Genomic DNA, 24322 nt, shown 5'->3' with positions numbered 1-24322 from the left:
GGCTGTGTATAAACATCTTATAATATGTAGTATCTTGTTTTTACTGTGCTGTCCAGCAAGTGTTCTTGCTGCAAGAAATAATAGGTATGTTTGGGGATTCAAAAGAGAATTCCTGTCAATCTACTGCGAGTTACAGTCTGGATTTTTTGTGGGAAGATGGCATTAGTATTACAGGGCGATGTTTGCCCTTTCCTTCTCTATCTGAGGCAGCTCTAGGGGAAACCATGTGATTTCAGTGGGTGTTGAGAGGTTGCTGTGTGCAGAAATGCCTCAAGGGTTTTGCGAACACATCCCTGGGTAGAGGCAGTCCCCAGTTAAAGAATAGGCTCAGCTGAGCAACACAGTTTGCAGGTAAAAAATGAGCCATAAAGATTATGGAGCTTTCCAAACTGTCAATGTAGTGCTGTGTACAAGTGCAGGTTGCAGCAGGCTTTGCACTCTGCTCGTGGGAGCAGCTCCTGCCTTTACTTCCAGTGCATGGACTGATACAGATTCTCTGCAGAACAACACAGATATAAAGGTGGTAAATGCTGGCCCGTGGTGAATGAATGTGCTCTGGCTGGGTCAGCCCAAGTGAAAGCTGGACTATTTGGGTGTTTTTCTGCTTCATTCTGGAGCAGCTGAATGAAGTTTGTAGTTTGAGGAAATGTCTCTGCCCTCCCCTCTTTTTCTGGGAGCAATCTGCTGCTGCCTTAACACTTTGGTTGCTTGTGCTCTAAATAATGATATAGCATTTGCTTTTGAAGCAAAAGAAGTTTTAATAGCCGTGCAAAAAATACCTGCATTGTTTACCTCTACTGGAATTTTAACCGGTTTAGTGTAACAAAGATTGACCGATACTCCGAACAGTGTTGTAATATTAGGAACTCCCAGCTCCCATCCAAATAGTCTTTCTCTTTGAATTGCAGTCCTTTGAATATAGATTGAAATTGCGCTAAGCTGCTTTAATGAAAAACAAATGTACTCCTTAGATTGCTGCGTTTGAGACTTTCAGGCACTTTGGGAGCATTCTGGGCAGCACAGGCAGCTGCAAGCACAGCGCGGCTGGGGCCAAGCAGCCAGGTTTTTGTTTCATTTCTGGAACTTCCTCCCTAAGGGCACCCCATGATGTCAGCAAGCTGTGAGCTCGCGGCAGCCAGGCTGAGTGCGCACTGCTGGCAGTTCCCAGCCACACTTGGCCTCAGAGGCAGGGCTCAGAGCTGAAGGCAGTGACCAGGCTGTTTCTCTGCACCGTCGGTAGCTCAGAGCCGTCTGTGATCCTCCACCAGCCCTTTGGGACCAAGCATCACCTGTTAGTTGATACCCTGGGGTCAAGTCTGATGGCAGCATGGTAGCCAGGGGAGGAATGGCACGGTTTTGGAGCCTGGAGAGCCTTCAGATGGGTACGTGTGAGTAGAACATGCTTTCTCTTGTGCTATTTTTTACAGCGTTTTTAAATTGAACTTATAAACTGTGGCAGTCAGGGGGCCTGATGCTGATTACACTTGTGCCATGTCATCCATGGGAGTTTGCAGCCTTACACTGGTGACAGAGCTGCTGGGAGATTAGAATCAGTCCCAGGCTGTTTTCTTAAGTTTTTGTACCCCATTGGTGTGATCAGGAAAGCCCACTCCTACCTCTGATGTTTCTGTCTGTAAACAATAGAGGAATAGATGCAGAGTGCAAGGGACTGATTTTTGCTTCATTCTAACTATGAAGACAATGTAAGCTTGTTGGTTTGCTACAGTAAAATGAACAGCTCTTGGTCTCAAAATTGTATCCATTTTTTATCTGTAGCCAAATGAATTAGGTTATTTTGATGTGCTGTTGTTCCTGGAACAAACCAACAGGCAGTACTGATGGTACAGTGGAGATGCATAAAGGATCACTGGGATTAATTTTTTGGGGTGTTACTTTATAAGCTAAAAATTGATTTAATGAAATATTTATATGCTTTTTTTAAATAAAGCAGTTGTAAATTTCATGAGATGTATTTTAAAAGTTTATCAGTGCTCAGATTTACGAGTCTGCAGGGAAAAAGATCTTGTTTCTCTAGATAGGGATTCTGCATCTTCGCTGGTTAGGCAGATTATACCATTAACATAAGTGTATATTTAAGATGCTGGGGAGTAGTAGAAAATAGTCAAATATCCATGTTTTATTACATCAAGACTATGGCCTATTTTTCCACTTCTAAAGAAAAGAAAAATTTTTCAAGATTTTTTTTTTGGTGAATCTGTGCAGTAATCAGATTTGATCTCTCTTACAAATCAGTACGCAAATGACCAAAGATGCTAGTGTTGGTATGAGCGTCCATAAGGAGGCGGTTGAAGTATTTTTCCCTATTAGGTAAATAATGAATCGGCAGTGGCGTGCCTCTTAGTTGTGTAGGTGTGTGGAGTAAAGCCAGGAGTCATCTCTTTGTGGCTGTCACGCATCTGGACCTCAGAGCTCAGCAGGCAGGTGGTACCCAGGCTTGAAGCAGGGCAGAGAAGAGGCAGGGCCAGGGCCCTGCTTCCTGGCCTTGCTGCTAGGTGGAAGCAGCAGGTTCAATAACTACAATTCAAGGTTCCTTCCCAGGTGCTCAGGTGGGAGAGAGATGCCCTGCAGGCTGCATGGGACACTGTAACCATTAGAAAAGGAGTTCGGTGCTAGCAGCCCATTTTGGTTTTTTTTCTTTTTTCATTTTTTTACCTTTTTTTTTTAATTGGGTTTGTGAGCACTGTGGACTCTTCAGACTCTCTAGGTATTCACAGCTTGGGCCTGCCATGGGATAAATCTTTAGGGAGAAATTAATAAGCACCAAAGAGCAGACTCAAGCACTGGTCATGAAGGCTTCTTGATTATTTCTTCATCCCCTGATCAGACTGAGTATTACATCTGGCTTTCAAAGGCAAACCAACTCTGAATGAGTCTAGCACTAAGCAGTGTGTCAGTCAGTGTGACTTGGTTCCATCAGTCCCCAGTCCTGTTGATCTGCCAGCAGAGAGATAATTGCCGAAAGGATCTACCATCCAGCCCCGAATGGGTTTTGGACTTTCATTTACATGTGCAGAGTGACAGCCCCTTAAATGACATTTCTCTTAGTTTATGTGGCTGTGTAATATAATAATGAGATGAAGCTCATCTTAGTTCTGGCCTCTGTATCTTTAAAAAGCTGCCTCTGCTCAGAAAATGTCCAGTTGTCAAACCAAGAATTTTTTAGTGATTGGGGTAATGAGAACAAGTTTTTTCTTGGGCAATTACACTGTGCTCGGCCCAGACTCCCTGTCCATTGGAGTCCCTGTGGGCTGCCCAGCGAGCCTCTCCGTGCTGGCGGGCAGCTCAGAACAGGGTTGCGCATCCCTCTCACAGGTGAGTGGGCACAGAGACATCCAGTCGTGATATCTCTGCAGGGGATGTAATGATGTGATAGCACCAAGCCCAGCACTGACAGTGAACCTGCTGAGTGCCGGGAGCCCACGTCAGCTCTCTCCTCTGCCGTGTGGGAGATGGCACTGAGACGTCCCTTCTGACTCAGGTCATTGGAGATTTCCTCTGGGTAAAAAATCAAATAAATAATGGTGGTTGTTCTGTTTTTCACACACAAAAAGGTGAATGTCTCAGTTTCACCAGCTGCTAAATGAGAAGATTCTCAAGAAGAGTAAAAAGTTTTCAGTGGCGGAAAAGCGGTTTTCCCTGGAGCCTTGCTGCCCTCTGCTTCTGCTGTTATTGTTATATTTGTGACAAAAAAAAGGCAACTTCTCAGTGATTCCTCTTGCATTGTTTTTTTTGAGGAATCATAAAAATGATGAAGCAAACAGCTGTTGCACCTTTGTTTTAGTTGCTGCAGATGGTGGGACTGAATCCTCAGCCCTAGTGGATGACAATGGCAGTGAGGAAGACTACAGTTATGAGGAGCTCTGCCAAGCCACTCCCAGGTACCTGCAGCCTGGAGGGGAACAGCTAGCAATTAATGAGGTAACGTCCCAGGCTTTGCAATTCTGTAATGACAATGGGGGCAGGGGAGTGTGTTTTCCACAGATTGGAGGTTTCATGTTAATAAAAAGTGCCATGACAGCAGCCAGCATAGCAAAGAATCCAGCAGCCGTGGTGTTCTGTCTCTGGCAGGGCCCACAAGCAGATGCCAAGGGAAGAGCACAGTTACTAGTACTTCCCTGGAAGCTTGACTCGTTAGCCTATCTAACTGCTCTGGGGTAGGACTCTAATTGTTCTCACTAACAAATTTACACATAGATTTCTGAAAATCCATAATTTTAGTTCTATGCTGTAACAGGAGTGATTATGGTCACTTTAGTGAGGTATTTTGATCTTTTAGTAATTTATGAACAGTTCATTGTTTATCTTTTGTCCTTCACAAGCTCATTTTCTTCCCATCTCAGCTGATAAGCGATGGCAGCATTGTCTATGCAGAAGCTCTCTGGGACCATGTGACGATGGATGATCAAGAGCTGGGCTTCAAAGCTGGGGATGTCATTAGAGTTTTAGAGGCTTCCAACAAAGACTGGTGGTGGGGAAGAAACGAGGACAAGGAAGCCTGGTTTCCAGCTAGCTTTGTCAGAGTGAGTAACTGTCTTGCTTCTGCACCATTCTCACATGAGATTCCTAGCAGAGTGCAACAGCAATGGTCATGGCATTAAGTGAAGTGCTTGATCCTCAGCATCTTTGTATCTGAACATCAGTGGTTAATTCCTAATGACTTCACAAGCTAAAAAGCAATAGAGAACCACACCCCAAGATCCCTTAGCTCCTCTTTTAGTTAGCTCCAGATCTTTTAGTCTGGCTTCTTCATTTGTGTGCTTCTTTTGTAAATAAAGGAATTTCTCAAGCAGAAGTGAGGGCAGCAGAAGGCTCCACCAGGAGCGATCAGTGTATACAGAGAGGATGCAACATTTTTTATGAGGTAGTGGGGATGCAGGGAGGGATTTCTAGATAAATTAAGGCTTAATTTATTGTCACAACATTGTGTAGGAATCTGGTTCACAGTCTGAACTCCTCAGTCAGAACTCAGCTAGATTAATGACAGTGTAACTCAAATGGTATAAAATTGAATTATGTTTTAGAAACTAACTTAAAGTACTTTTTAAGAGCCTGTAATTAGGCTTGGGCCACACTATATGAAGTACTACACAAAGTACAAAAGGTGGTTCCTGCCTTTGCCCTTCCTAAATCTCCAGCCAACATGGGCCATCAGACAAATTTGAAAAAGGGGGTGCTGTTATTCACATCATATAGATGGGGAACCAGGGAAGAGGGATACTATTTAAAAGTGTTTGAGTTATCTGCTTTTGTAAGTTTTACCCGTATGCTGGCTTGGCCAAAATAACACATAAACTATTAGTAAGGATCAGAAATAACCTTAAATCTGAAAAATATACAAGCAACACAACATGGTACCTCTCAGATACTGTGAGTTGAAAACTGTATTTAACCAGACAGAAATCTCAGCATTTTACTTGAATATACAGTGGATACAATGACATAAATCCTGTTGTGGAACTCTTTAAGGTAAGAATGAGGACTTTATGTAGCAAGTAATTTATTGTAAGAAGTTCTTACCTTCTTTAAGAAGTCCATAACAGTTTTAACACATTTTGTAGAAGTTTGCTGCCTTACTCTAGTTTGCTTTGTTTGTTCTGGCTGCAGCTGCGAGTTAATCAGGAAGAAGTGCCAGAAAATTGTAGTAGTATCCAGGATGAAGAACAAGATGCAGATATGAGCAAGCATCGTCAGAAAATAGCTGAAAACAAGGATCAGATGAGAACCAACGTTATACAGGAAATTATGAACACAGAACGAGTCTATATCAAGCATCTCAAGGACATCTGTGAGGTACGTGCTTTAACCTGAGGGCATTTTGCTGACCTAACGTGAACAAAACATCCCATATAAGCTGAGAACCAGAGTGGTTTCTCATATCAAAATATTCCCAATTGCACTTCCGAGGCTGTCAGTCATACCTTTCTTGTATCCTCTTATGGCTTTCCTCTCTGCCGGCTGCCACAAGGCACCACTTCCTTTTCTTAAAATAAAATTTCCAATTTTGACATGGAAAAAGTGCTCTGCTTATTTGACCACTATTTTCCATTTCAGTTCATGTAGAACTTTTGAGGTTTTGTTTTAGTTAGAAAACTTCCAGTAAATTTAATAAAATTGATTACATTTCAGGGATAAAATTTTTGAAAGTAACTTGCAATGGGAATGTTTGCCAGGTGAGATTTTTTTTGTTTGTTTTCTCCAACAAAGAGATTTCTGCTGGAAGCTTAGTAGCTAAGCAGAAGTCTTTAAAGGTGTTTTAGAATGACCTCGCTTATTTGAAGCATAAAATGTGGGGGCTTTTCTGCTTTTTGTTCAGATTTTGTTGGAGGCCCATACATGGAACAGGAAGCTGCTTAATATTTTTCACCAATTTTTTCTTCTTCTGACGTGGACTGTGACACATTTGACCTGCATTTGACTTGCGGTTTGCATCTGAAAGGGTGCTAAGCAACCTACCAAAATATTCTTTGTACCCTGAGTTTGCTAACTCTCTCTCTGTATTTGTCATGTTGTCATACTTTAGTCCAGCATTCATCATTAGATTCTTTCATGGATAACAAAGTAGATAAGACAGCAGTTTCTTTGATTTATTTTTTTTATGGCCTTTTTTATGCATTTTGAAGAAAGAAAGGGAAAACAAAAGGACAAATATTGGTCTCTTTTTGGCTAATTTTAAAACATTAAATGTAAGTTTTGTCATTTAGATTCGCTATTTATTAGTAGTACTACTACTTACTAGTAAGGAAGTAAGTAAGTCTTGAACAATCAAGGAAGTATTTGTACGCACAGCTGTGTTGCTACCATGGTTAGCTGAGTTCTAAGACATGACCTTCATATTTTATAGACCTGTTAATTCTTAGACTGATACTAATATTAAATTTCTGTAATACATCTATTCTATACCTCCTTTTTAAAATTTGACGTGCTGCTGAGTTTAGTATGAGAGAGCAAACACACATTTTTTAAAGCAGAGGTGGTGCTCCATGTTCAACATGCCAGGTAGAGGTGGTCTGCTTATCTCAGAGTGAATCTGTAGAGCGCAAGCAGGACACAAGGCTGAAAATATACCCAAGTAAGACGAAACCAGAGAAGGTACAGCAGATAGTAAGCCAAATTTGCAGGCTCTGCACTAGAATGAATCACTAGGGCTGATGCAGTCAGCATCACGAAGCTGGAGTATACCCAGAAAAACATTTTACATTCAAGAAGTGTCAGCAGTCCACGTTACAAAAGCTGCACAAGAATTCATTTTCCTTGTGGGAGTTATTCTCCTAACAGTTGTAAATAAAGGCAGCTTGCAGTGTAGCCACTGCACATCTTTCAGAGCAGATGGCTGTGGAGGAGACAGGAATATTCATACCAGCGCCAGCAATATTCAGGTTTGTTTCCTGGTAAAAACATCACCAGAGCAATTGCAAGGCTTTTTACAGCTGTCTGCTCTCAGAGCGATTTGAGGGGAAGCTGCCTGAGAGCAGCCAAACAGAGGAGCCTGGCAGATAACCCCTATCACACCAGTTGACCTTCGTACTCGTCTGTACCTTTGCGTCATAACTGATAGGAGAGTAAGAGCACAGCAGCTGTTCCTGGGTGTTCAGCCCCTGCACTGTGTCCTCCTCGCTGCGCTCAGCTTTGTGGAACAGGTACCTAAGGAAAAGCTGGCTGTGTGTAGCAGCTGCTGCAGCGTGTTTCAGCCCTAAGAGGACTCCAATTGTACCTTTGCTTCTTAACTATGTGATGCCAATGTGATCTAATGTCGGTTACTGATGGTGGAGCAGAATTTGCTCTGAGTATATTTTAAAACTGGAGGACTAAGCTGAGTACCTACCTAACACTGAGTATGAGTAAAATGAACTGGACATCTGTGATGTTCTTAGAAGTAAAAAGAAAAAACACTGGAAAACACATCATATTTTTATGTGCAGTCTTGCCAATACTATTTACCTCCTGCCAATTCTGTATGGATTTTACCAAACATTGGCATTCTGAACACGTCATAATTGCTTCTCTGGCTTAGACTGTGCCCTACTTACCTAATGGTCAAAGAACCAGTACTTTAGCCCTGGTAGAAATTGTCTTTATATTAATTGTTTTAGGGTTTGTTCTTATCTGCGTAGAGAAGAACTATTATGGCACAGAGGAATTGCTACAAAAAAGCATGGCAGCTAAAGTAGAGGCACACACAGCGCTGCACACCAGGCAGGTAGTCCTAAAAAGGAGGTGCAAATGGGCCTTACAGACTTTATTGGTTTCTGGTTCCCTGATTCCTTTACGGTACTGGACACAGAAGCTGGACTGCAAAAATCAATGTGTAAACATTTCAAATGCACATCTGAAATTGCCTGTCTGTGTGCATGTGTATGGCTGGGAAACCACTCACCTGCCTGTAGATCGCAGTGGGGTTGCCGACTTAAATGGCAGAGAGGTAGACAGGGAAGAACCTAGTTTCACATCTTCATACTAAAGAAGCTTTTTATTTCATTCCCAGGGTTATATTCGGCAGTGCCGCAAACATACAGGAATGTTCACTGCAGCTCAATTAAACACCATTTTTGGAAATATTGAAGATATTTACAAGTTCCAAAGGAAGTTTCTGAAGGATCTTGAGAAACAGTACAACAAAGAGGAACCTCATCTAAGTGAAATAGGGTCATGTTTTCTTCAACATGTAAGATGCAAAAGTTGTTTTCATTTATGAAATTAACAAAATACGATAAGAAAATTATAAGTTACCATGGTAGGATGGGATTTTAGCAACAAGTGCTTATCAAATACGAAACTACATATAGATAGCGTTTTAGAATGTAAAATGATCTACAATTAAAGGATTATTTAAATGTTTTAGAATCCTCCTTGTCATTAGCAAGGATGTAACTTTGTACATAGTTTTAAATTTCCTTTTCAAAACTGTAATGATCACGGATCAGCTGGATTATTTGCAATGATCTCATATTGGACATGCTAAATATTCTTAAAGAAAATAAGGAAAGGTGGTGGGGAAAGAGGCTGTGAGTTCCTGACAGACACTTGCCAAGCCTATAGCTGCCTCCTGACTCAATGGAGGCCTCTTTTTCTGTGTTCTTACAAAGAAGGTACATAGTTTTGACAGTTACAAAGTAGATTTCTGTGTAGTTTCAAGGCTGACCAGCCTGGAAACAATACAGGAAATGGATAGATTAATGTAATTAGATATAATAGATACAATAGAAGTTACAAAAATATCTTTTCTACTTTATAGACAAATACTTCAGTTAAAGCTTTGACCTTTTTTTTTTTTTTTTTAACAGCAAGAAGGCTTTGCTATTTATTCAGAGTATTGTAACAATCATCCCAGTGCCTGCATTGAACTTTCCAAACTAATGAAACAGGGCAAATACCGTCACTTCTTTGAGGCCTGTCGCTTGCTTCAGCAGATGATTGACATTGCCATTGATGGTTTTCTTCTCACACCCGTTCAGAAAATCTGCAAATATCCTCTGCAGCTTGCAGAATTGCTCAAATACACCACTCAGGAACACAGGTGAGAGAATGAAAAAACCAAATCTTATAATTGTAATAACACTTAATTACTCAGGTTTTCTGGGTGACAGAACTCTAACACTTCTGAGATCAGGAACACGACTCCCCTTGACCACTTTAGACAGAAGCAAGAAAAGGTAAAGATGGCCTGAGAAAAAAACACACTATCTGGGCCAGTTTGGAGGTAATGATTTTTAGAAACTTATTAGTAATAGGCATTGCCTTTGCTTGCAATAAAGTCCAGATGTTAGATTTGCAGCTGTGATAAATAAGAATTGAAGTTACAGTTTATTTGCCTTTCTAGTATACCCCTGAGCTGATTAATCTTTGACTAAATTAAGATTTTATCTTTAATCATCTGCCTTTTTACCTTTTACTACTGCAAGAAAAATGTTACATTGTGACCCCTATGCTCAGAAGTCCAAATGCAGCCTGAGGCAATGCTTCCTTGGCCAAAGTCTGCACTTCTTTAACCTTGAGAAAACTCTCCTTGGAGACCACAGGATTTTTGCAGGGGCAAAATACAGGAGATGTGAGGTACTGACATTCAGGTGTGAAATACCTCTGTTCAGTTCTGTGGCTACTTGGAATGTCTTGCAATACCAGTCACTAACATGGGTATCTCTTTCACATCTCTTTCACTAATTTTAGAAAGATTATTCTGTGAGCTATTAAACCTGCAGGTGAAGCAACAGCAAGGTCTTGCCACCCTCCATCCATAGTTTCTTCTTTGGCACAGCATCCAGAGATGCCTACAAGCACATATGGGTACCCGGTGTACAGAGATGCTCACAAACAAGTAGGCCTACACCCATGTAGAGCCTTGGTAAAGCTCCAGCTAACTGGGCTTTTTGGTAGTTTTTTTGTTTTGTTTTCATTAGAAGTCTGAAGGTCCAATGTGCACAGCCTACTGTGAAGGCCACAGTTTATGCAGCAAGTGTGGAGTAATGTATACACCGACAGAGAAAGAAGGAACTGAGATAAGGAAGAGCAAGAGTAGCAGCATGGCTATCATGCATTCACCCTGTGGGACATCTCCCTGACATTATTAGGATCCTGTTATTGTTAATCTCTCTTTTTGTATACAGTGTTGCAGAAAGAGTTTCCAAAAATATAAATAGAGAGGAGAGTACCGCGTAGATTTAGAAGGGAAGTGAATCCATCAGCAGCACCCAATGAAAATAGAAAGTGAGACAGAAGCAGATAAAAAGGACAGCAAGGCTGACCCCTTTGCAGGATTTATTTCTGGCTTGTGCTGTTTTCTGCCTTTGGTTGCCTTTTCAAGAGGCGTTCTGACAAAGGAGAGAAGGCAGCTGCTCTGTTGGGACTTAAAGGCAAGAAATATGTCTCTTCTCTCTTCTCAGACGCTTTTTGAGGAAGGTAAAGGAGTGATGGATGCTATTCAAAGGGGAATGAAAACCTGCCTACAGATTGGGGAGATTCAAAAGCATGTGTAGAGCTCAGGGAAGGAAGGAGGGGAGCAGAGCCGTGGAAGAAGGACAGAAGGCTTGTATTTGACCTGCAGCAGGCAGGGCAAGATGACTATCTTGACTGTCACACGTTTGTTCCATGAAAATAGGCCACTTTCCCAATATTGTCTCCTGTAATTCTTCTTTTCAGTGCCCATGTTCTTGTGTCCCTAGCTCGTCCTGTTGGAGGTGGCTTTCAGTACTTTTTCTGCCCACATACAGTCCTCTGTCTTCATTCATTGACCCAGCCACCAGGAACAAGAAGGAAAAAATACAGTTAAACGTGATTAAACGAATGCCCTTCCCAATAAAATCCCAATCAAATTTTCCTTGAAAGCAAATTCCTTGAGTGCAATGTAGATATCACTGAGGTTAATGGGAGTTCCGCCATTGTTTTCAGTAGAGACAGTATTGCAATTCATCAATCTACCTCCTCTGCCTCCTTCTACAAACTTAAGAATTTGCTCCTGGACAAAGTCTAGCAGTACAGCAGTACTGAATTGGACAGACTGCTATGTGAAGTTCTGGACAGCTGAGAATTTGGTTTCTCTTATTTAAGTATCCTGAGCGGAGGGATAAATGGGAAATGCCGTCAGGTACTTCAGGTACTGTGTTACAGTTTGTGATTACATCATATCCATTGCATAAGTGATCTTTGAAACGTGACTACATTTCACAGTGATTATAACAACATAAAAGCTGCATATGAGGCTATGAAGAACGTAGCATGCCTGATCAACGAGCGAAAACGAAGGCTAGAAAGCATAGACAAGATTGCACGCTGGCAGGTCTCTATCGTAGACTGGGAGGTAAGTGTCAGTCTGCCCCTTTCCGGAGCAAAGGTACTGTGTACAGTACTTCATGTCCTTTACAGGATGTGCCTTTCTGCGTAGTTAGTAGTTTATTGTGTCTACTTTTGAACTGGTCATTGCTCAGTGAAAAGTCCAATTGCTTAATTTGCAGTGATTCTGTTACTGATTACCTTGATCATAAATGAGGAAGAGCAGCGTGCATTAACATGGACACTTGTCTTTGAGATGACGCTGGATCAAGGTGGCAAAATGTATTTTTTTAAAATGTTAAACCTATAGCTTTGCCTTTGGATTTTTTGTAGTTCTGCCAAATATTGAACCTGGTTCAAAGACTTTAGTGAAATTAAGTATAGCAGAACCATATTCATTGAGTTTGCCTGTATGAGTTTATCTACATTCTATGACATTTTCAAATCTAATGATAAAAATACAATAAAAATGAGTGAACTTAAGATTTGATTATAAAAATGAGACTGGTTAGGCCAACAGTAAGATATTAAAATATTATTTCCTTACTACGTGCATATATCTGTCTTCTTAGGGACCAGATGTGTTAGCCAGAAGCTCAGAATTGATCCACTCAGGAGAACTGACCAAAATCTTAAAGCAAGGCAAAAGCCAGCAGAGGACTTTCTTCCTTTTTGACCATCAACTTGTGTTCTGTAAGAAGGACTTACTGAGAAGGGACATTTTATATTATAAAGATCGTATTGACATGGACGATATGGAAATTGTGGACACTGAAGATGGGCGAGACAAAGACTTTAACATTAATGTCAAAAATGCTTTTAAGATAATAAACAGAGCAACAGAAGAGATACATTTGTTCTGTGCAAAAAAACAGGAGGATAAAAAGAGATGGATGGAGGCATGCGAAAGTGAAAGGAGAAGAGTTTGGGAAGACAAGGAAATGGGTGAGTGAAAGGACTTTCTATCTAAAAGTTGGTAAAAACAAAGGGGATTGTTCTTGCTTTTACACTTCTGTATGCTTTGTGCAGATGTGCACTCTGCCTTCTGGGACTGGTGTCTCTTTTTACCTGATGTGACCTTGAGCTGTTTCAGTGAAGCCTATTCAGGTGTGTTTGCCCTGTAATTGTGGACCAGACATTCAGGGCAGTCAGTGATAACATCCGTGTCACAGTGTAACCTGTGTGATTCTGGTGAATTGCAGAGCAGAATGGAGATATGACAAGATGCAATTCACAAAGACCAACTCATAATTAAAAACCATCCGAAGTCCCAGCACTTTTGCATGAATCATTGGCCTTAAACATTTGCTTGTAAAGGACACTTTATTGTAAAGCCAAGAAGCGGTAATTGTAGATTTATACTGTGGATGTCACCTAGTGCCACCTCCTGTGTGCAGGACACCTGTGCACTTGCATGGTTTCATTAGTTACAGCCCAAACAAAAGCACCACTGGGCAGTTTACAGATAAATGAAGCCTAACTTTGAGCAAGCGAAAATGTAGCAAATCCTAGGATCAGTTTTAGACCCACAGCTTGTGAGACACTCCAAGGACAGTGTCTTCTTTGTGAATCTACGTTTAAGATTGTTCTTTTGTTTTATTTTTTGCATAGTTTCATGCTTCCTTTAAGACCAGGTGCACCCAAATTTCATTGGCAAAACATACACAGAGAAGACAGCAGCCCTAATAAGAGAAATAAAACTTTTTAATATTCTTAAAGCAGTAATGAGAATATTGGTGCATCTGTGTGTGTTAACTGCATGAGAACTTCTCATTTTATAACACTCTTCAGGCTTAGGCATTAGATGACAGCAGATAAAAATTGGAAGTGCAGTGAAAAGGATGATATAACTCAGAATGATGAATCAACAAGATGCCAAACACCTGGTCAGTAGAATAAGAAAACAGAAATAACCCTTAGATTACAAATATAAACTTTTTGGTCTTAGTGGATTTCTCTTGTTTGATACTGTTGTAAATATGACAAAAATGAGGCCTCTTCCATATGTATTGTAGGTGGCCTGTAAGCTGAAGAAAATACTTTCAAATTTATCAATTCATACTCTAAACCCAGTTTTAACTCTTCCGAATTGCACCAACCGTTGCAATTAACCCCAGTCCTCTCGAGTATAAACAATGAAGCAGTCACAGCTAAACTTTCCTCTAACTTTGCAAACTTTTCAAAACCAACTCTTCTCCTGTGCTGAACATCACAGTGTGACATTATGATCCTGTTAGACACAACACTGATGTCTCTCATGAGTTGCTTTGTGTAGAGCTTGTTCAGTCACCTTGTGCTCACAGGGGTGGGTGGTGGCTGCCTTTCCTAATTCAGCTAACAGAGCTCTAAAATAAAGTGGATATTGCAAAAGAGTGAAGGTGATCAGAAGGTAATAAAGCAATGCAGAGGATCTGATGATGAGTGTTCAAACAATCTCTCTTGCAAAAAGGTTACAGAAAGCCTCATATGGAATAAATCACAGTTCCTGCACTATTGTGAGCAGGACTGAGCAAGAGAGGAGAAAATGGGAAAGTCTTCCATTCTCATCTTTTCTGAGGAACATTCTTGAGCTCTTCAAATCTGTATCTACACCTCCTCCTGCAGTGGTTGCTTTATGGAGCACCAGGAGAGTATGTTGAGAGGGCTAAATGCTGTATGTCACGATGCTTCTGAGGCTCACACTAGTGCTTGAATTGGCACATTTGTCTTGTGCAGGCAGTGGTGTGTTACCATTCCTTCTAAGTGACTCTGCTGACAAAATCCCCAAGCATGGGGAAACTACAAAGGTGTAGCAGCCTCAGCCCCAAATGTCATTGTTTATTTTGCTGAGACCTCATGAAAAACAACATATGATATTCAAAAGGATAACCATTCAACAGTGGTGGCCATTGCAGTGATAATGATGAGATTTGTTGTAATGGCACTAACCCTTATTTAGGGCTGGGTCACAAATTCCTATGGTGCTGAGCACAAGGATTGCGAGGGAGGGTCCATCAGGCTTGCTGCTCTTCAGGCACTGTGCTTTTCAGTGCAGTATAGTGAAGAAAATTCAGTATAACGAGAAACTGTATTTTTGATAATGGAACATAAGCACATGTAGTCTTTTCTGCCCAGGTTACATCCAGCCTTCTGGAAACTTGCTTTTCAAATCAGGCCTTGGGCAGCTTGATCTAGTGGGCTGTCCCAGACCATGGCAGGGGGTTGGAACTGGATGGTCTTTGAGGTTCCTTCCAACCCAAACTATTCTATGATTCTGTGATTCTGTGGTCTATGATTCTATGATTCTATGAAATGTTGCAGCTCATTATTCCTATGTACCTGTTTTGGCATAGGTATCGTGAACTGGAGGAAAGATTGTTGAGTTGTGATGGCTAATGCCCATCTGGTCTTGTGTGTCACACTGGCCTACATGTTTTCTCCATTACCCAGAAGACTGCTTCTTTTCAAAAATATCTTTTTTTTGGCATAATTGAATATTTCCTTTAGCCAAAACTGGTGGAAAGGCACCAGTATTCTCCACCTCAGGTTTAAATTTATCTTGTTGATTTTGTAAGCTATCTTGCTGGGCTTCACACAAAGCCTCTAATCTAACCACTCAGAGAACAAACACATACTCTTCCAATTCAGAACTGCAAATGGCATTTTACTTCCATTTTCAAAGACACTTTGGTGCAAGTCACTGTCTCCCAAACCATATCTAGCTTTTCTTAGCTGTTATGAATATATGGGAAGAAAAGGCCACAGCCAGAAAATCCTTCTCCAGACCGCTAATAGTAACCCTAAGAAAGTGGTCTGATCTCTGCTAGTGAAAATGCTTTCTTTTTTTTTTTTTTTTTAATCTGATTCTTTGTTTGTATAAAGGGAAAAAAAAAACCCTGCAGAATAAAATAAACTTCTGCTATCCCAAAATTATGGGTAACTGCTGTTGTGTTGTAAGTTAATAGGTTGATTTGTTACAATTTCTTCATAAGTTCAGACTAAAAATGTAAAGGGAATTTTGAAAATATAGAGAAGTGTGGGAAGATGTAAGATGGAACCAAATCAGACACTTCCTTCTGACTTTGAATCACAGCTTTTGTGCTCTCTATGTGCATATGAGTGAAATGAGTGACGGTGTGTGCGCACTGCTGTCTCCCTGTGCAAACATAACGTATCTCAGTATCTCAACTGTCTTGTATGCAGGGAGAGGAAACTGGAGTGCCTGTACCTGGACTCCAGAGAGCACCAGTCACTGGTGTCACCTTTCATAGCAGATGTCTGGCATCTCTGTACTCAGCACAGATCAGTCATACTCCTGTCACATGATAGTAAATAGCAAAGGGTTGACCACATACTATAGCATCATGTAAGTCATACAAGTACGCAAGCACATAAATGAGGAACCAGAGTGAGCCATCCAGCCCCAGCCTGTTGCAGCTACAACCACATCACAGCCTGTTTTGGTGTTTGGCAGATGATGTGATATTGTGTCCTCTGAGGGGAGGGAAAGGTACCCGAATTTATACTGTTGACTTCAGTTTGTTTCCCCAAATTAGCTCAGAGTGAGCAAAAAAAGAAACAGATTCTGCATTTGTGACCTATTACTTGGTGGCTTGTCGCTTTCAGCTTTTTAATCTCTAGTTATCTGGAGTTATTTATAAAAAGAACTTTTTGTGTAGTTAGTTCCCTAGTGGTTGTCATTTGCAGGATCTGGAAGGCAGCTACAGGCAAATTAATGTTCCTATTGTTATCTCAGTGAATGTTCCTATTGTTATCTCAGTGAAAAACTGTCTTTAAATTTATATGACAAAGTAAAATATACTTCTAAAAACCTAAGATATATTGCTATCGAGATTTACTTAAAAACTCTTTTAACTCTTTTTACTTATTGTTTTTAATTTAATCTAGTCAAGTGTTTGATACAGTATTTTTATACCAGTGCCCTAATTTACACTTTGACGTAGGAATGGAAATCTCAGAAAACCAGAAGAAACAAGCCATGCAGAATGCCCGTAAGTCAAGGCATGGAAAAATTAAAGGTGGGTGCTTTATATTCTTACTGTGTTCCAATGTACTTTATGTTAGGATCTAGCACAATCTGGCTGTGGTCAAGTTCTTCAATCTTTTAAAAGTTTACATGGACTTCAAATTATTTCCATGAATCCGTATTTTAATATCAAATTCTAATGTCTTTGTAAACTATATACTAAATCAACTTCCCAGTCTCCTTCAGACAAGTAAGTCAGTATTCTCTTTATTAGAGATGAAACTCAAGAAGTAAGGCAAGTGGTTTAGTTAAGGGTGTAAGAAAGTGCACGTGGAGATTATCTTAGAAACAAGGTTTACTGATTCCATCATTTGCTTTTACTCCAACAACTTGTTATTCTGTAGCAATTCCATGCTTTGTTTAAAATATCATAAAGTTTTTCCTGCAAGCCACGTGTTGCTGTATTTATGATAACGCACTCAAAATAGCTTCCTTCTATCATAGATTAGAAGGAAGGATGGACTAGAAATGTATTTCTCTAGAAACAGCTTTTTCATTCCTTTTCTTTCTCAGAAAATATGTTGTGATTTTGTCCTGTTCTATCTTAAAGTCAAATTTATGTGTTGAGAGAATAAATGGAGCAAATGAGACCAGATTAAATCTGAATTTAGGAGTAAAGGAGTTGATGTTATGTAGTCCTTTGCTCCCTGCTTAGTTTTTGGTAATTCTGTAATGTTATTTTTACTAGTATTGCTCTCTTTTTAAGCCAAATTTATGCAGAAATTAAGAAGTTTAACAGCAGAAAATTTAATAGTGTTTCCATTTGAGTTCATGACAAAATTTATGCAGGCTTTATTGACCATTGAATTTGTTCCATGATCCTGTGCTTAAATTTTCTCAGTATTGACTGCTCTAATAGCTGACTCGTACACTTTATTAAACTGTTCCTTCTGCAGGAGTAAGCTATAATGGGTGTCCCATGCCTCCTCCACACCAAAGCCTGCATCCTATTCATCAGCGCCACATCACTGTGCCTACCAGCATCCCGCAGCAGCAGGTTTTTGCCCTGGCAGAACCCAAGCGGAAGCCATCCCTCTTCTGGCATACCTTCAACAAACTTACCCCCTTCAAAAAGTGAGAGGCCAAGGACATGAGAAGAGCATTGGCACAGAAGGAGTCTTACTGCAGAGGAGAACCTTGGAGACATGGTTAAGCTTATTCGAGCTCAGTGAATCTCCAGTTTTGGAGAGAAAACCTTGGGCTCCCTTGAGCCAGAAATACCACCTTTGTCCAGGAGAAGTAGTTCCTCAACTCTGCTCTGAAGTCAATGTTTCTGGATGTCAGCATTGCTGATGAAGAGCAGTTTCCCTTCTGACAAAGACAACTTGCTGTTACTTTTAAGCAGCAGTATTTTGATCTCTATTTCTTAGTTACGTTGAAGTAGTGATGGAATCATGCAGGTCATTGTAACATTTCATTTTTCTTAATCTTACATTCATGGCCAAATTTAGAGTAGGGAGGAGTTTTTTGTTAAGGGGGGGTATATCAGCAAGGAATCTTAGGAGAGTTTTCTCCTAAGCAGTGAGCAGAGACCACCCATTAAAATCAAGTGGAGAGATCCCATGTGATTAACCTGCTGTTGCAGAATTTGCAGAATCCTTCCTGTCTTCTTCTATTAAATTGCCAAATGGCAGGAGAACGTCTTGCAAGGCCTTACCATATTCCAGATTGGAACAGGGAAATTTTATTCTGTCATATAGAAACATGAACAGTGTGTAAAATGGACTATAAAGATGTGTGCATTAATTGCACACAAGTGGAAGCAAGAGGAGCCCAGGGCATCTCAGATTGATTACTTTCAGTTGCAGCAATATACTGCATGCATGTATGCTCTTCAGTGTAGAGGTTTTATATCACCTTTTGCGCACTTGTTAGCCTGAGACGGCTTACCAATATGCTTATCTCTTTGTGTAAAAAGTATTTTTTTTTATTTTTTAATGAAGATAATGTGAATGTACAAAGTCAGAGCTGAGACAGTACGTGCTGACGGCTGACTGCTGGCTATGTTACGTAGTTCTCACACTTTGTATTCGTCTAGCTTGACTTAGTAAATGGATGAATGGTAATGTAACTATATAGAAGTGGTCTGGATCCATGCTTCTTATACACAGTCGATTGACAAAGGGTTTTGACCAATTCCGTCTTCACAAAGAAAGAGAAATCCCTACTGGAAGAGGCAGTGAAGTTGTGTGCACCAGAGATGGATTTTTGTCTGAGTCATCAGTCTGTTTTGGAAGGGGAGGAACCTAGTTCAATTAAGGTCAGCTCTCGCCAGCATATGCAATATGTGATTTGCATTACTACAGTTTGCCTATGACATGAAGTTGATTTGGGAGAATAACTTTTAATAAGCCACCAGGAAGAAACAGGATGTTGGTATGTGCAGCACTGATTATTTCTGCTTGATAGCTCTCATTAAAGATGACAAGACTGCTTGTAATATGGAAGGAAAGAAAGACTCCATATGTTTCAGAACTAATCTGCTATAAATGTCTTTACAATACTTTATCCTATGCTGCTGATTAGGGGCATTATCTGATGATAAGGATAGATCCAAGGGTATTCTTTGACAATGGACACAATCAGCTTTGTCATGAATCTGTAATATATGAAGAACAAACAAGGGGCTAGAGGCCAGGCATCTTAACAACAATGTAAAAAAGCCTTATTTAAAACATGTATTTGTTCTGACTACTACTGTTACCTCTATATTTTTGTTTCTCATCAGTGTTGTGAAGCCTACCAGTTGCTAGATTTTGTGATTCGATAACTTTGTGGCAACTTCTGCAAAGCCCAGGTTTGTGGTTTTGATTTTAAAAGACATCTTTTGACAAATGTACATTTCAAATGACTCGTGTATATAGATCAGCAATAATGCAAAGCCTGGTGATGCTCAGCTGAATTGTTTACTGCTTAGTGAACTTCATTGCTTTTGCTTTTCCATAGCAATGGAAAATGACCTGAAATAGTTAAGAACAGGAAGTATGCACTGACATGATCCAGCTTAAAGAAAATGCACGGGAAAGTTAGTGAAAAAAGATGGGTTGTACTTTTTTTTGATGTTTAAAACAAGCTATTTCTTTTCAGACTTTTTAAAAAGATAATTCTAAATACTCCACTTAAACACAAGGAGCAGATTTCCAAATGCAGGCATGGGTGCATGCCATTCCCCTTTAAAGAGTAATCCTTTTGTGTTTCTTACATACTGATTTTTGTGGGTACTTGCCACGTTCAGGATTGCAAACCAAAGCGATGCATGTACTGTGGAAGTGGAGATGATGTTTTTCATAATTACATTTTGAAAGACTTGTTCTAGGTGCAAAAAATAAAATGTCTGAATTCGGATTGCAGTGCTCACCCAGAAACCTTTCCAGCTGGACCTGAAGACGTTATGAGATCCACGCTCACATATTTGTCTTTGCTAAAACCTGCTTTCTTCCAGGTCTCAGTTCTGTGGAGTGCTGGATAAAATAGGAGGTTTTGGGATATATCTTCTGATATGTCAGTGCCCACAAAGGCTCTTCCCATATAGTAATGCCGGTGCCTTAGCCCTAAAATGAACAGAAATGTTTGCATATGGATGCAGTAGCTTTTCTCTCAAGAAGTAAATTTCAGAGAGATAAAAAGCAAATATTTCATGGTGCAGATTACTCAGGACAGTTTTACCTATAGTACCCTACATATAGACATAGTTGTTTTATAATAGTCCCTGTGTCTGTCGTTGCAATTTGACCTTGCAGCAGGTTAAGATAAAATATAACAAGACAGGCCAAATTTAGACTACACCATAGTCTTTTAAATTAATTATAGTTAAATGAAGACACACAATTACATCATCTAACCATTAAGACAAATATTTATTTGAGGTTCAGCCTGAGTTTAGAGTCTGTGGGAAAAAGAGTTGCAACTAAAATGTAAGTTTGTATTCCAGCAACTCTTGCCCAGATCCTCCTTCTGATGACAAAAGGTGTGTATGATCCAAAAGGTGTGATAGCAACATCTATTCTGTTCCTCTCACTTTCACATGCTTTAAGTTACTACAAAAAGTTCTAGGGCGACTACTAAGCACATTTGTGCCTCATTTAGATAAAGCACAAACAGAGCCTTCCCGATGGCCTGCTGAGCAGATAACCTCAGACTTTGTGCATGAGATGCAGTAAAATATAATTGTTCTCAAATGTGTTCCCACTGAGTTAGGATAATGCCAAACCATAATTGCATCTAACTCAGAGCATTTGATGTATAAAATAATAAGATTGTTTTACAAGTGGTTTTTGCCATGCTAAATTTCACATTGAATTTTAGTGGTCAGTGTAATAACGGAGTTCAAAGACAGACTACTCAAATGTTCCACAGTTCAGTTGTCTTTTGAAAATTCTTATAACAGAGTTTTGGAGCCAAAGGTCTTTAGCCATAAGTAACACAGTACCTTTCTTTGCCTTTCTGCTTTTTTTCTATATATGTGGCATTTGTATGTAGGAGATGCCTTCTGAACGATCTCTAATTTAAAACTATTTGTTGTACATACTAGGGATGACTTGCATATATATATTTTATTTTGACAAGTGTTTTGTAACATTTTATCTTACATACATTGATTTGTGCATCTTACCATCCCTGCGCTGTTACACATTGTAAATGAAATATCCTGGCTACAGAGCAGATGAATTGGCTGTTGACGGCTGAAGTACAATGTTTAGGACTGCAGTAACTTTGTTCTGAAGTAATTGCATTACAAGGTTTATTTACTCTTGGAACATTGTCAAATGAATCTATTTTCTGGAAATAAGTACAAACTTACATTCCCATTATTTTTCTCTCATTGTATATGTTTGAATTAATGTACAAAGCTGAAATTCCTCAGCTCTGTCTTATAAAACTTTATTGTGCAGTTTTAAAAAAATTTGTGGTTTTTGTTTTCTATTTAATTAACTACAGAGTTTCTACTGTGAGGCCAAAAATGTATCAACTGTCACACTAATTTTATTACTTTAAAGCAAAATAGTCACACCCTCCTCTTTTGGTTTTCCAGTAACAGCTACAGCACTTGCAGAAGTTCCTCTTAACAAACTACTAAAACTGATTCTGGGGTTGAAGTCTCAGGCAAAACCTGTCATTATTAACTGTCCAACCATACGCAGCTGCAATGACCGTGCTTTACCTTGTCCTGGCAGACAGCTCCCTTGGTACCCCTTGGAAATAAATACAAATGCAGCTTTTGTAAAACTATTAAAAAAGCTATAAGAAAAGTTATAAAACTCCTGCCAACAGAAAATGGCGACTTAAGAGCTTTAGTACAGGTAAGGAGGATTAGATTTTATATTCTTTGGGATGAAAGCAAAACCTTTTGAAAAAGTTCACCCAAAAGGCATGTTCTGTAAATGTATGTGGACAGGCTTACGTTTCTGCTTGTTAGAGTGATGGGCAATGCTGCTGGAAATTCAACTGACTGCTCTGATTCAGGAAAGTTTTTCATTTCTAGTTATTCTGACAGAGCAGGGAACCACATCTGAAAGCCATGTGTGTGTCCTTTCTGCTCAGGGCTGCGTCAAAAAGGGTGTTTTGCTAGACACATTAGCTTTAACAAAATAATATACTGTGCTGAAATCTCTTAATTAAAAATGCTTTGGCGAGTTCAAATGCTGGCACAATAGTTGGGTTTGCTAGTTCTTTCTACCTCTTTCCAGTGTCCAAGCTCTTCCTCTGTTTCTTGGTTCACATCAAAGCTGAGTTTTCCGGGCCTCCCAAGTGCTGCTCCTGCAGCGGGTTGTGTGCTGAGGGCTCCAATATTAATGAGAAAGGCACTATCTGAGGACATATGAGCAAACACTGGTGCAGGATGTTGTGATGAATAGGCTTTCTAAAGAGCCTGCAATTCTGAGAATATGTCAAAACTGTATAAACTGTCAGCACAACAATTTTTTTTTAATCTGTTAAGTCTAGTTCACTGCCGTCAGAACTGTCTTCTGCTTGTCCAGGCGAGTACCTAGCCTGAGAACTCACAGGTACTTACGCTCTTGTTTCCAAAAAACATGTGTGTGTGATAGACTGTGTGTGTTTGTATACATACACACGTGCATAGTTGCCCCAGACAAAGTGATCCACACTCATCGTAGCCTCTCTCTGTTTGAGTTGTATCTTATATTTCTGTTCTACATCTTGGCAGTGGGGGGTGGGAGAGGGAAGGTGAACAATACCTGGGCAAGGTTTTACCCAGGTCATATTAGTATTTTAAGCATTCAGAGCAGACTACTAGCAATAACAGACAAACTAATCTACAGACAAGCGAAGGCTGGAAGCTGTCCACATCACTGGAGTGTGATGTGAGCAAAGTTCATAAGAGCAAATTTGAGAGGGCAGAGGTTACAGACCATGGAGTACCATTGCCCTTCAAGGGCTGAGTTTTACTCAGAAGAAAAACAAAATTATGTAGGATTTATCAGCATTTCTCCTAGTGATTTTTGGGAAGCTGAAACTGCTTTTGGGGAAGGAGGTGCCCCAAGTGCTCCTGAGGGACATTGCTGGCAGAGCCAGGCATGTGCTAAATTCCTCCCGGTTTATGGCACATAGGAAGTTAGAAGGCAGAAGGCCCAATATACACACTGAAGTGAACTGTCAGTAGGCAGATTCACTAAGCACAGTTATCCTCGGCCTCTGCCTAAGAGCATAGCACAGGCTTTTGAGACCTTGACTCATGAAGGACTGAAAAAGTGTCTAGAAGGTGCTGTTCTAATAATGTTGACTACTGCACCTCACAAGGTTCAAGAAGGCCAAGGCATCCTACACCTGGGTCAGGGCAATGCCCGATTTCAGTACACAGTGGGGGATGATGTGATTGAGAGCCACTCTGCAGAAAAGGACTTGTAGGTGCTGGTCGATGAGAAGCTCGACACGAGCCGGCAATGTACACTCGCAGTCCAGAAGGCCAACCATATCCTGGGCTGCATCAAAAGAAGCATGGGCAGCAGGGCGAGGGAGGGGATTCTGCCCCTCTGTTTCTCTCTTCTGAGACCTCATCTGGAGTATTGTGTCCAGTTCTGGAATCCTCAACATAAGAAGGATATGGAGCTGTTGGAATGGGTCAAGAGAAGGGCTACAAAGATAATCAGAGGGCTGGAGAACCTCTCATATGAGCACAGGCTGAGAGAGTTCGGGTTGTTCAGCCTGGAGAAGAGAAGGCTCCAAGAAGTCTTATAGCAACCTTCCAGTACCTGAAAGGGGCCTATAGGAAGGCTGGAGAGGGACTGTTCATAAAGGCTTGTGGTGATAGGACAAGGGGGAATGTGTATAAACTGGAGAGGGGCAAATTTAGGCTTGATATAAGGAAGAATTTCTCACTGTGAAGGTGGTGAGGCACTGGCACAGGTCGCCCAGGGAAGCCGTTTTTGCCCCGTCCCTGGAGGTGTTCAAGGCCAGGTTGGATGGGGCCTTGGGCAGCCTGATCTAGTGGGAGATGTCCCTGCCCATGGCAGGGAAGTTGGAACTAGATGATCTTTAAGGTCCCTTCCAATC

General features: G+C 40.5%; 1 protein-coding gene across 7 annotated transcripts in view; it reads left to right on the top strand.

Moving 5' to 3' along the window:
• The window catches only part of SPATA13 (spermatogenesis associated 13), a 148390-nt gene extending 128284 nt beyond the window's left edge, over positions 1 to 20106 (top strand). For 6 of the 7 annotated variants that reach the window (XM_054058636.1, XM_054058601.1, XM_054058607.1 and 3 more), the window contains 9 exons: positions 3803 to 3939; positions 4362 to 4541; positions 5626 to 5811; positions 8504 to 8683; positions 9303 to 9535; positions 11683 to 11812; positions 12357 to 12729; positions 16728 to 16802; positions 17707 to 20106. In XM_054058636.1, the coding sequence (XP_053914611.1) occupies positions 3803 to 3939; positions 4362 to 4541; positions 5626 to 5811; positions 8504 to 8683; positions 9303 to 9535; positions 11683 to 11812; positions 12357 to 12729; positions 16728 to 16802; positions 17707 to 17888 (1676 nt within the window). In that variant the 3' untranslated portion in view covers positions 17889 to 20106. Of the gene's footprint in view, positions 1 to 1088; positions 1383 to 3802; positions 3940 to 4361; positions 4542 to 5625; positions 5812 to 8503; positions 8684 to 9302; positions 9536 to 11682; positions 11813 to 12356; positions 12730 to 16727; positions 16803 to 17706 lie in introns of those variants that run through there. The other variant, XM_054058656.1, reaches the window with a different exon arrangement.
• The last annotated feature ends 4216 nt before the right edge of the window (positions 20107 to 24322 follow it).

This window comes from Cuculus canorus, chromosome 1, assembly GCF_017976375.1.
Source record: "Cuculus canorus isolate bCucCan1 chromosome 1, bCucCan1.pri, whole genome shotgun sequence".
NCBI classification, from domain to species: Eukaryota; Metazoa; Chordata; class Aves; order Cuculiformes; family Cuculidae; genus Cuculus; species Cuculus canorus.
The sequence above is the reverse complement of the archived record's forward strand: the minus strand, read 5'-3'. Positions and strand labels throughout refer to the sequence as shown.